This window comes from Rhinoderma darwinii, chromosome 8 (assembly GCF_050947455.1).
Source record: "Rhinoderma darwinii isolate aRhiDar2 chromosome 8, aRhiDar2.hap1, whole genome shotgun sequence".
Taxonomy (NCBI): domain Eukaryota; kingdom Metazoa; phylum Chordata; class Amphibia; order Anura; family Rhinodermatidae; genus Rhinoderma; species Rhinoderma darwinii.
In genome coordinates, this window is record NC_134694.1 from 54,037,687 (window position 1) to 54,051,904 (window position 14,218).

General features: G+C 43.6%; 1 protein-coding gene across 4 annotated transcripts in view; it reads right to left on the reverse strand.

Annotated features, from left to right (window-relative positions):
- Positions 1-14,218, reverse strand: part of LOC142659478 (relaxin receptor 1-like) — a 635,204-nt gene that overhangs the window by 251,169 nt on the left and 369,817 nt on the right. For all 4 annotated transcript variants that reach the window (XM_075835648.1, XM_075835650.1, XM_075835649.1 and 1 more), the window contains exons 6-7: positions 8,336-8,407; positions 6,901-6,972 (exon numbers count right to left, since the gene is read on the reverse strand). In XM_075835648.1, coding sequence (XP_075691763.1) covers positions 6,901-6,972; positions 8,336-8,407 — 144 coding nt within the window. The remainder of the gene's footprint in view (positions 1-6,900; positions 6,973-8,335; positions 8,408-14,218) is intronic.

Sequence of the window (14,218 nt, forward strand, 5' to 3'; positions counted from 1 at the left end):
GGGGATTATACTGAAAGGGGGGTCTGACCATATAAGTGACTGCAGAGGACTCTATGAAGAGGGGAATAATCCTCCCATCCCCCATACAGCCCTCAGTATTTATTATATAGCAGGAGGGAGGGGTTAAAAGTCTGACTACTGAGTGCTCTATGGGGGGAAATTATTATCCCCGCATAGAGTCCTCTGCAGTCAGTTAGATGGACCCCCCTCTTGCTGTATAATTAATCCCTCCCTAGCGTCGGCTGGTCAGTCTAAAGTTTGCTGGGGCAGGAGGCGAGTACCACACTAACCTCACTGCATGACCACCGCCCTGCTTTCCTGTTCCTCACAGGCGGTGCGTGCTTCGTCAAAGAGGCGTGTTCTATCTTCTACCACTAGCAGACGTGCCTATCATGACGCACGTCTGCTAGCCCTATCCTGTCCCTGCAAATGTTGTCCCTCCCCCATGGCCGATTCTAGCTTATCTGCTGCCTGAGGCGAAAATTGAAATGGTGCCCCCAGATTTTGATTGACATCCCCATGGCTGTTCTACATCACTAGCAGCCTCCTTCAACTCTTGCAGATGCGCCGTTCGCTTGTACTGGCATGTGTGGTGCAGCCGGGCAGAGTACACCTCACTGAACGGTGCGTGCCCAAGTAGTACCAGGCAATGGCGCATCCGAGAATGTTGGAGGCGACTGGTAGTGATGTATAACAGCTAGAGGATTGTCAATCAATGTGTATGTGACTCTTCAGGATAGCGGCACCGCCCCATGACAATTTAATGAGTAATTAGCATATAGTGTGCGCCGTTTAAAAAATTGATTTTATAGATTTTGCTGCATCTGAAAAAATATACAGGAGAATGTTTGGAAATATTGTCAGGTCATTATCGCATGGCGGCGGTACAAGGGGTTAAAACTTCCTGACAGGTTCCCATTAAATATACAATGAATTGAAACAATTCCATCTGCCCTGCAATTTTGTTATTATAAATATATACTACATAATTACAGCATCAGAACCAAGCTCTGACATATACACGGCACCAGAACAAAGCTCAGTACATAAATACAGCACCAGAGCAAACCTCAGTACATATATTCACCCCAGAACCAATCTCAGTACATATATACAATACCAGAACTGAGCTCAGTACATATATACAGCACCAGAACAAACCTCAGTACATATATAGAGCACCAGAACCAAGCTCCATACTTATATACAGCACCATAACAAAGCTCAGTACATAAATACAACACCAGAACCAACCTCAGTACATAAATACAGCACCAGAACCAAGCTCAGTACATAAATACAGCACCAGAACGAAACTCAGTAGATATATACAACACCACAACCAATGTCAGTACATATATACAATACCAGAACTAAGCTCAGTATATATATATACAGCACCATAACCAAACTCATACATATATACAGCACCAGAAAAAAAGCTCAGTACATCTATACAGCACCAGAACGAAGCTTAATACATAAATACAACCCCAGGACCAAGCTCAGTACATAAATACAGCACCAGAACCAAGCTCAGTACATAAATACAGCACCAGAACAAAGCTCAGTACATATATACAGCACCAGAACAAAGCCCAGTACATATATACAACACCAGAACCAAACTTAGTACATATATACATCCCCATAACCAAACTCAGTACATAAATACAGCACCAGAACCAAGATCAGTACATAAATACAGCACCAGAACAAACATCAGAACATATATTCAGCACCAGAATCAACCTCAGTACATATATAGAGTACCAGAACCAAGCTCCATACATATATACAGCACCATAACCAAGCTCAGTACATAAATACAACACCAGAACCAAATTCAGTACATAAATACAGCACCAGAACAATGCTCAGTACATAAATACAACATCAGAACCAACCTCAGTACATAAATACAGCACCAGAACAAAACAAAGTATATATATATATATATATATATATATATACAGCCCCAGAACAAAGTTCAGTACATATATACAACACCACAACCAATGTCAGTACATATATACAATACCAGAACTAAGCTCAGTACATATATACAGCACCATAACCAAACTCACTACATATATAGAGCCCCAGAACCAAGCTCATACATATATACAACACCAGAAAAAAGCTCAGTACATATATACAGCACCAGAACAAAGCTTAATACATAAATACAACCCCAGGACCAAGCTCAGTACATAAATACAGCACCAGAACCAAGCTCAGTACATAAATACAGCACCAGAACAAAGCTCAGTACATATATACAGCATCAGAACAAAGCCCAGTGCATATATACAACACCATAACAAAACTTAGTACATATATACATCCCCAGAACCAAACTCAGTACATAAATACAGAACCAGAACCAAGCTCAGTACATAAATACAACACCAGCACAAATGCAGCTCAATTTAGTGCAGCCCCTGCCGTACAGGTTTGTATGGTGTAAAACTGCAGCTCCCAGCATGACTCAAAAAATAGTAAGGATATGCTGGGAGTTGCTGTTTGCCCAACAAAAACTCACACCACCCATCATCTCGATGCAGATCATATAGTGACTGTAGAACTTATTAGAGACAGAATAAATATTTACATTAAGTGACTCATTAGTGACATCTTTTCTGATTCTAGTTGTTATTTTTCTCTTTTCTTCTCCATCCGGTCCAGACCTCTATGATGACTTCTTCCGGTCACGACCCATTTCTGCAGTTTGCCACTCAGATTTCTTCAGCTTCTCAGTTTTCAGACATTTCTGCACCTATAAACAAAGATAACATTCTTATGGTGTCGCACACTCTACCCCTAAATATAATAGCAGAATACACAGTCTCCCTGATTATAATAGCACCATACACTGTGTCCCACACACATAGTGCACCCTGTAGATAGTGCCCCGATAGAGCCCCCTGTAGAAAGTGCCCCCATAGAGCCCCCTATATATAGTGCCCCCATAGAGCCCCCTGTAGATAGTGCCCCATGTAGATAGTGCCCCTATAGAGATCCCTGTAGATAGTGCTCCCCATAGAGCCCCCTGAAGATAGTGCCCTCTGTAGATAAGACACCTGTAGATAGTGCCCCCATAGAGCCCCTGTAGATAGTGCCCCCATAGATAGTGCTCCCCATAGAGCCCCCTGTAGATAGTGCCCCTCATAGAGGCCCCTGTAGATAGTGCCCCCATAGAGCTCCCTGTAGATAGTGCTCCCCATAGAGCCGCCTGTAGATAATGCCCCTGTAGATAGTGCCCCCATACAGCCCCCTGCAGATAGTGGCCCCATAGAGCCACCTGTAGATGGTGCCCTACATAGATCTCCCTGTAGAAAGTGCCCCACATACAGCCCCCTGTAGATAGTGCCCCAAATATAGCGCCCTGTAGACAGTGCCCCACATATAGCACCCGTGTAGATAGCGCTCTACATATATCCCCCCTGTATATAGTGTCCGACATATAGTCCCCCTGTAGATAGTGCCCCACATACAGCCCCCTGTAGATAGTGTCTCACATATAGTCTCCATGTAGATAGTGCTCCACATATAGCGCCCCTGTAGATAGTGCTCTACATAAAGCTCCCCTGTAGAGAGCGTTCTACATATAGCGCGCCCTCTATATAGTGCGCCACATATAGCCCCCTGTAAATAGTGCCCTACATATAGCCCCCCTTTAGATTGTGTCCCACATAAAGCCACCCCTGTAGATTGTGCCCCACATATACACTACCGTTCAAAAGTTTGGGGTCACCCAGACAATTTTGTGTTTTCCATGAAAACTCACACTTATATTTATCAAATGAGTTGCAAAATGACTAGAAAACATAGTCAAGACATTGACAAGGTTAGAAATAATGATTTTTATTTCAAATAATAAATTTCTCCTTCAAACTTTGCTTTCGACAAAGAATGCTCCATTTGCAGCAATTACAGCATAGCAGACCTTTGGCATTCTAGCTGTTAATTTGCTGAGGTGAATCGGGAGAAATTTCACCCCATGCTTCCAGAAGCCCCTCCGACAATTTGGATTGGCTTGATGGCCACTTCTTGCGTACCATACGGTCAAGCTGCTCCCACAACAGCTCTATGGGGTTGAGATCTGGTGACTGCACTGGCCACTCCATTACAGATAGAATACCAGCTGCCTACTTCTTCCCTAAATAGTTCTTGCATAATTTGAAGGTGTGCTTTGGGTCATTGTCCTGTTGTAGGATGAAATTGGCTCCAATCAAGCGCTGTCCACAGGGTATGGCATGGCGTTGCAAAATGGAGTGATAGCCTTCCTTATTCAAAATCCCTTTTACCTTGTACAAATCTCCCATTTTGCCAGCACCAAAGCAAGCCCAGACCATCACATTACCTCCACCATGCTTGACAGATGGCGTCAGGCACTCTTCCAGCATCTTTTCAGTTGTTCTGCGTCGCACAAATGTTCTTCTGTGTGATCCAAACACCTCAAACTTCGATTCGTCTGTCCATAACACTTTTTTCCAATCTTCCTCTGTCCAATGTCTGTGTGCTTTTGCCTATATTAATCTTTTCCTTTTATTAGCCAGTCTCAGATATGGCTTTTTCTTTGCCACTCTGCCCTGAAGGCCAGCATCCCAGAGTCACCTCTTCACTGTAGACGTTGACACTGGTGTTTTGCGGGTACTATTTAATGAAGCTGCCAGTTGAGGACCTGTGAGGCGTCTATTTCTCAAATTAGAGACTCTAATGTACTTGTCTTGTTGCTCAGTTGTGCAGCGGGGCCTCCCATTTCTCTTTCTACTCTGGTTAGAGCCTGTTTGTGCTGTCCTCTGAAGAGAGTAGTACACACCGCTGTAGGAAATCTTCAGTTTCTTGGCAATTTCTCGCATGGAATAGCCTTCATTTCTAAGAACAAGAATAGACTGTCGAGTTTCACATGAAAGCTCTCTTTTTCTAGCCATTTTGAGAGTTTAAATCGAACCCACAAATGTAATGCTCCAGATTCTCAACTAGCTCAAAGGAAGTTCAGTTTTATAGCTCCTGTAAACAGCAAAACTGTTTACAGCGGTGCTAACATAATTGCACAAGGGTTTTCAAGTGTTTTCTAATCATCCATTAGCCTTCTAACACAGTTAGCAAACACAATGTACCATTAGAACACTGGAGTGATGGTTGCTGGAAATGGGCCTCTATACACCTATGTAGATATTGCATTAAAAAACAGACGTTTGCAGGTAGAATTGTCATTTAGCACATTAACAATGTATAGAGTATATTTCTGATTAATTTAATGTTATCTTAATTTAAAAAAACTGTGCTTTTCTTGCAAAAATAAGGAAATTTCTAAGTGACCCTAAACTTTTGAACGGTAGTGTAGCTCCCCCCGTAGATAATGCCACTCACACTTTTACGTGAAAAAAAAACAACTTTACATACTCACATTGAACCCATTCTCATGCCATCCTTTATCGATGGAGGCCTGCTCTCTTTTGAGCAGGTCTACTGGGGCTGAATGACGCAAGCAGCGCAATGACGTCATCGCGCCGCTTGTGTCGTTGAAAGAATTACTTGCCCTGTCAATCAGCACCCTTTAACAATGGAAAGGCATGATTGGCGGGACAAGTCATTGTGCCCTGCCAATCAGCATCATTGTAAGGCGGTGAATGGTCAGGCACGGAACGTACCCAGCCGTTCAGCGCTTATGCATGTAATTGTACCTGCATCCTGGTTTCAGTTGCACCACCACCTCCTCAGAGAGACAGCAGGCTGGATGGTGCAGCCCTGCCCTCCCCATCAGCAGTGGTTCTATTCCCACCCAGCCCATCCCTGCTATTGCTCTCCCTGCCCGCCCCTGGGATTGCTCTCCCTGCCCCTCCTCCTCAATAGCAGCACTAGGGCGCAGCAATACTGATTTTTTTAAAATGATGTGCGGTTCGGACCATGTGATGATCAGTCACTGAAAACCTACCACTTCAGAAAAGCTTACAACCTGCAATAACCCTGATGCCACTGCTCTACCGGATGAACAGCTTTTACCGTCACCTTCTGTCTGCTTTCCCCTTCCATTGTAGATTGTGAGCCCTCATGGGCAGGGTCCTTGTTGTGTCTGTACCAGTCTGTCAATTATTAAGCTCATGCACACATCCTTCACCGTTTTCACGGCTGTAAAAAACGGATCCGTGAGTACATTTTGACATCCATATGGTTTCCGTTTTCACTCCACATCTGTTCCGTTGCTCCGTATTTTGCATCCGCTGTGCTTCCGTATTTCATCCGTTTTATATGGTCCGCAAAAAAACCGGAAGTAAGTAAAATTGATAAATGCCACAAGGAAACACCTGGAAATTTGTCTCGCCCTGGCTTTGATTGGCAACGGATCCGCAATTAACAAACCACACAGGGATGCCTTCCGTGTGCGGTCTGTTATTTTAATGGACCCATAAGAACCCTCAAAAACGGACAAGAGTAGGACATGTTCTATTATTTGCAGAACGCACATGGATCCACGAAAATAACCGAAGTGTGCATGGTCCCATAGAAATGAATGGGTCAGTGTGCTATCCATTAAAAACAATGGATAATGCACTGAAGAAAATCACTGAAGTGTGCTTGAGGCGTTATTGTACTTGTTGTTTTTATTGTCTCATATCGTGTACTCAAACGCCTTCTCATATGTGCAAAGCCCTGGAATTAATGGCGCTTTAAAATAAATAATAATGTCAATAATTAATAATAAGATGATAAATCCTGAATTGACAACAATAACTCCTGAAGTCTGTTTAATGTACTACTAAGTGAAATCCGGCACAGATGGTAATATTACGTGATAGGTTTATAGTAGCAAGATTAATATTTAATGCATTTTGGGTTTCACATAAGACCTTGCTGTTATAGTTTAATATGAATACATTATTGCCAACTTACAGCCATTCCAATAAGTGAAGATCTTGGAACACACCAGCCTTCAGAACCTTGATCCGATTGTTACTGAGGAAGCTAATGCAAACAGGCAGAGTTTAGTGAGGTTATGTAAGTTGTGTAGGAAGAAAACAGGGCAGTAACAAACATCAAAACCATAACTATAGACCATACAGTTGTATATGTTTAGGGCATTGTCAAATGTAATCCCCAAACGTGGTGTGAATTTAGCTTAATATAATATATGTCAGGAGGTTTGGAGCCATTAAACCTCCAGCATATCATTATGCAGCTGGGGTTTAGGGTTCCAAACCTGTCTACCTCAAAAACAGCTGATTAGTGAATAGTTAGCAAAGTAAATGACTACTTACCGTGAAGGGACCAGGAGCGTTATCAGACCCATGCGCATTGCACACATGAATCCGTGGACAGTACAATGTGCATGCACAGTAAAGCAAGGTGTACTGTCCTCGGCTTTATGAGCGCAATGCACATGTGTCCGATGCTACCGTCTCCTCGCCCACACTCCGCTATTGATACCGTCCCAAACTATGGAACCCTGTCACAACGGTGACAAACGGAAACCATTAGCTAGGTTTCCGTCACTATTGAGTTCAATGGTGAGGGAAATGGAAGCTGAGGTTTCCATTTGCCTTTCCGTTGAGGGATTAATCTGACGGAACCTCCGACGGAACCACTCAACGGAAGGGCAATGGTGATGTGTACAGGGGCCTAAAATCATTTTAGCTTGGGGCATGTTCACATCAGCGTTCGCTTTCCGTTCCGGGGTTCCGTCACAGGTTTCCGTCGGGTGAACCCTGCAACGGAAAGTCAAACTGAAACCACAGATTCCGTTTCAGTCACCATTGATGTCAATGGTGACGGAAACATCGCTACTGGTTTCCGTTCGTCACCATTCCGGCAGGTTTCCGTTTTGACGACGGAAGCAATAGCGGAGTCGACTGCGCTATTGATTCCGTCGGAAAAACGGAAATCTTCCGGAATAGAGACGAACGGAAACCATTAGCGAGGTTTCCGTCACCATTGATATCAATGGTGACTGAAACGGAAGCTGTGGTTTCACTTTCACTTTCCGTTGCGGGGTTCACCCGACGGAAACCTCCGACAGAACTCCGGAACGGAAAGCGAACGGTGATGTGAACAGGCCCTTATTTCTACTCTCTGAAGATAAATGCGGTTCATGTAAGATTTGATAGCTGCACAGTTTTCCATCACTGACTGACGGGAGGATTGCTTGTCTCTTTAGAATCCACTAAATTCTGTCTTATAAATCATTGTAGCTAATCAACACAACCATTAAATTGTTATATTTTTACAAGACTTTTCTAATGACATTATAAACTATATGTCTCTTACTGTCTTTACACAAAATATGCAGTTAAAAATACACAGTCAAGACACAGGATATCTTGTCACTTACAGCATGTTTAGGTTGAAAAGTCCTGAGAACGTCAGGCGTGAGATAGATCGCAGTCTGTTGTTTTGGAGGAGACTGGTAAAAGGGACACAGAAATAAAGAATTGCTATTTTCTTTGTTAATTACATACAATTGTAGAATTCTTTAGGCAGAATAACACAATACTAAAACAATGAGAGTGAGAACATTGCCAAATGAGTCAAACTGATTGATGTTGGGCAGTTTTTTATGCCGTTTTTTTTTGACTGATGGCAGAAAGTAAAGGAGGACCTGCTACCATAAAATTCCATTTTCTTTTAGGGTGGTGAAACAACATAAAAACTGGTCCAGAGTTAAACCTGGATGTGATTAGTGTTGCAGGCACATAGTGAGCATACAGAAAAATTGAAAGGTAACTGCATTTGTGAGGTCTGAGAGGGAAAAGTGTAGTAGGACATTTACTTATAAATCACATATAAGATATGCAGGTACAGCTACCTACAGTAATTACAGGAAAATGCCGTTTCTGGGACAAATACATAGATATCTATGAACTGCCTCTAATAGTACATAAAACAAAAAAGTATTAACAGGTGGAGGCACTTAAAAAAATAGAACATGTTTAACTTAAACTTTTGAAGAAGCCAATGTCATGTAAGCATGCATGTATTTAAGGGCCATTGATGAGGGAAATTTTACTCTCACTCTAGTGGAGTAAGGCACATGGTGGTAAGCCAGAATGAATTGTGACATAGAATGTCAGATAAGGGCCTAAGCTGAGGTGCAGGACCAGTGGCCAATCAAGTAGGCCTATACAGAGGAGCATTTATTTATAAGGGAATGTGCACACGATAGCAGGCATTTACGTGTGAAAAGACAGATTGTTTTCAAGAGAAAACAGCTGCCTCGATTCACATGTAAATGCTCCTCCTCGTAATATACGAGGCGTCTGTGACGCTCGTAAATCTTGAGCTGCTCTTCATTGAGTTCAATGAAGAACGGCTCAAATTACGTTGCAAAGAAGTGCCCTGCACTTCTTTGCCGAGGCAGTCAATTTACGCGTCGTCGTTTGACAGCTGTCAAACGACGACGCGTAAATTACAGGTCGTCTGCACAGTACGTCGGCAAACCCATTCAAATGAATGGGCAGATGTTTGCCGACGTATTGTAGCCCTATTTTCAGGTGTAAAACGAGGCATAATACGCCTCGTTTACGCCTGAAAATAGGTCGTGTTAACCCAGCCTTAGTCTGCATAAGTCAGTGAATGGCCAAAAAAGACCATCTGAGTATTTTAAAACCAGACAACTGAACTTCTGTTTGTAACAATTCAGTGAGACATTTATTGTGGAATGGGATAGGGAGAGAGAAGTTGAGTCTACATAACCAATCGAGTGAGAGAATCATCATGGATCAAAATGATCAGTAAATAAAATATGTAATGTACACAATGAAAGAGGTACATATACAAACGCTAGTTAAGTAGTCCAGCTGGTCATGGCTTCAACATCTTAAAATGTAGATGAAAAGGAAGAGATGGGAGAGAAAGCTTTCTGGACACCTGGACACCACCAGCAAGGAGAATGAGGCCTCTGCTGGTCAAAGCTGCAGCAAGTCTGCTCCTATAAATTGTTCAAGAAGCCAAGTGGTAAAACCAAAGCATTGTTTTAACGTATAATGTGAGCATGTGAGGTGCGCATATATTTTCTACAAGAGGACTCCAATCCATTCTAAATACGAAGGATAGTTTTTCAAGGAACTGGTGAGTAGTGGGAGGGGAAGAGTATATCAAATTATTGCAATAGGATAGTCTATGAGATACTGGACTATATTCTCAGAGATTCTTATCTTTATTGCCAAAACAATTCACTGATTGTGACTAAAGAGTAATTTTTAATTCCTTATTAAATATCTCGCTAAAATCAGGGGTACAATCATCACCATGACAAAAGCCCAACGTGCTCAATTAAATTTCCCTAAGGACTCGGACTATATATAAAATAAACTCTGCCCCTCTTGGCTGAGGCCAAGCCTCCCTGCCGGCCAATCACCGACACGAGCATCATCGGTGATGTGCGGTCATGTAATGCCGAGCGTGTCATGTGACATGCCCAGCAATCCACGGCCGCTGCCTCCTCAGTGCGCATGCGCCAAAAGAGCGCATCCACTCCAACCTTCAGCCCTTGCTATCTTGGGGAGGAGTAATCCATCACTATGGGCAGAGGCGCAGCTAGGTTCTACTCCACCCGGGACAAAGATTCAGTTTGCCCCCCCCCCGAACTACTTTCCCCACATTACCTTCCCCCTCGCCAGGTTTGCTTTCTCTACCAATCAATGACATGTCATTTTTTTTTTTTTTTTTTTTTAATGTAACTCGAGCATAAAATTTGTACATTTTATAAGCGATGTAGTTATATAAAAAGTTAACATAACAATAAATTACAAGAAAATAAATATGTCAGTGCCGGACTAAACAGATTGTATAACAGGCTAATGAGACTATATATGGTGAAATAATGTAATCTTGTAGATAGAGCCATAAAACCCCCCTTATAGTGCCACACAGCCCCCTGTAGATAGTGCCATACCTCCCCTTGTAGATAGTGCCACACAGGCCCCTGTAGATAGTGCCACACCTCCCCCTGTAGATAGTGGCACACACCACCTTTGTAGATAGTGTCATATACAGCCCCTTATAAATAGCACCATACACACCCCTGTAGATAGTGCCACACAGCCCCCCTGTAGATAGTGGCACATTCCCCTCCATGTAGATAGTGCCACACCCCCCCTCCTCTAAATAGCGCTACACCTCCGCCCTGTACATAGTGCCATTGGGGTTTCCTACGGGAGCCTGTCGTATATGGATAGTGGCATCAGGGGCTACTCCAAGAGCGGAATCCCAGGAAGAGCGTCGGCAACGGTTTGACTGGGGATTCCACCATACCTCCCAACTTTCAAGTATCACAAAGAGGGAAAACTGATGCGGCGCGCGTAGCAACATCGTATATTGCCCCCTAACTGCCCCCACACAGTAGAATACCCCCATAGCTGCCACCACAAAGAATAATGGCCCCATAGCTGTCACCATACAGCATAATGCCCCCATAGATGCACCCATACAGTATAAAGCCCACATAGATGCCCCCATACAGTATAATGCCCACACAGATGCCCCCATGCAATATAATATATGCAAAGACTCCTGTGCAGCTTCACACTGTGCTGAGGTATATGGTTTGTTTTTTTTGTTTTTTTTGGGGGGGGGGGGTCTACATCTGATTTTGGGTGGCATAAACCTGTATACTAGTGGAGAATTTGTGTCCATTTAGGGTATGTACACATGGATAAAATTTGCTGCAGAAAATTCTGCAGCAAATGCGACTCAGAATTCGCAGGGAAATCTGCCAGAAAATCTGCACCAAATCGTGCTGTGGAAACCAGTGGAGATAAAAAAAAAAAAGACTATTCTTGCCTCCCGGGTCCTCTGGATGGTCTCTGTACAGCTGTCATTCTGTGATTGGCTGCTGTACAGAGACCATCAGGGGACCAGGTACGTGCTGCCACAAGAGCGTCACGGGAGGGGAGTATAGTCTTCTTATTTTAAACTATGAAAAAATACTGAGTTATTTTTGGGGACTTGACATTTGTTGCAGATTAAGGCTGGGTTCACACGACCTATTTTCAGACGTAAATGAAGCGTATTATGCCTCGTTTTAAGTCTGAAAATAGGGCTACAATACGTCGGCAAACATCTGCCCATTCATTTGGATGGCTTTGCCGACGTACTGTGCAGACGACCTGTCATTTACGCGTCGTCGTTTGACAGCTGTCAAACGACGACGCGTAAAAATACAGCCTCGTCAAAAGAAGTGCAGGACACTTCTTTCAGACGTAATTTGAGCCGTTCTTCATTGAACTCAATGAAGCACAGCCCAAAATTTACGGCTGTCAGAGAAGCCTCGCAAAATGCGAGGAGGAGCAATTACGGCTGAAACGAGGCAGCTGTTTTCTCCTTGAAAACAGTCTGTCATTTCAGAAGTAAAAGCCTGCCACCGTGTGCACATACCCTTAGACAGACAGACATGAGATAGATAGACAGACAGACAGACAGACATGAGATAGATAGACAGACAGACAGACAGACAGACAGACATGAGATAGATAGACAGACAGACAGACAGACATGAGATAGATAGACAGACAGAGAGACAGACATGAGATAGATAGACAGACAGACAGACAGACATGAGATAGATAGACAGACAGACAGACAGACATGAGATAGATAGACAGACAGACAGACAGACATGAGATAGATAGACAGACAGACAGACAGACATGAGATAGATAGACAGACAGACAGACAGACAGACAGACACAGACAGACAGAGACAGACAGACAGAGACAGACAGACAGACAGACAGAGACAGACAGACAGAGACAGACAGACAGAGACAGACAGACAGACAGACAGACAGACAGACAGACAGACAGACAGACAGACAGAGATAGACAGACAGACAGACAGACAGACAGACATGAGATAGATAGACAGACAGACAGACAGACAGACATGAGATAGACAGACAGACAGACAGACAGACAGACATGAGATAGATAGACAGACAGACAGACAGACATGAGATAGATAGACAGACAGACAGACATGAGACAGACAGACAGACATGAGATAGACAGACAGACAGACAGACAGACAGACAGACAGACAGACAGACAGACAGATAGATAGATAGATAGATAGATAGATAGATAGATAGATAGATAGATAGATAGATAGATAGATAGATAGATAGATAGATTAGATAGGATAGATAGGATAGATAGGATAGATAGGATAGATAGGATAGATAGGATAGATAGGATAGATAGGATAGATAGGATAGATAGATAGATAGATAGATAGATCTCATAGAGCTCCACGTGGGCACTACTCATCAATGCAACGAAAACCAACATCATGGTGTTCCAGAGGAGAAACTCAAAATCCCCCAGGAACTCGACCCTCACACTAAATAACGCCACACTTACAGCGACCGACCGGTACACCTACCTCGGCCTAGAAATCAACCAATCAGGAAGCTTTAAACAAGCCATTGAGATGCTGAAAGACAAGGCGTGCAAAACCTTCTATGCCATCAGAAGAAAACTATATCACCTCAAACCACCAGTGACGGTCTGGCTTAAAATCTTTGACTCCATCATCTCCCCAATCCTCCTGTATGCCAGTGAAGTCTGGGGTCCGGATACATACCCAGACTGGTCAAGGTGGGATTCCAGCCCAACAGAAATTTTCCACCTAGAATTCTGCAAACACCTTCTCCAAGTCCATCGGAGAACCACAAATAGTGCATGTCGAGCCGAACTGGGCAGATTCCCACTACACCTCACAATCCAGAAGAGGGCGCTATCATTCTGGGCCCATCTACATAGCAGCAGGCAAAGTTCCTATCACCATAAAGCCTTGCTACACCAAGGGGTCACAGGTAAACCAGGCCCCCCCAGAACATCTCACCCTGACCCGGCCTGAAGAAAATGTTACTCAGCACGGCCTCACAAAAGCCGAAATCAAGGAGACAATAAACGAGGGCCAAGAGGAGTATATCAGTGACTGGAGGAATGACATTACGACATCCCAGAAACTGACAATATACCGGAGTCTACAGCGAGAATATAAACTGGCGCCATATCTGGAGAAACTGCCAAACCCCAGAGACAGACAAATCTTGAGCCGCTAAAGACTGAGCGCCCACAACCTGCTCATCAAATCCGGGCGCCACAGACAAACCTACAAGCCCAGGGAGAGCCGACTGTGCCAACAGTGCGACCAGGAGGCCGTGGAGGATGAGGCCCACTTCCTGCTACACTGCTCCAAATACTCAGCAGT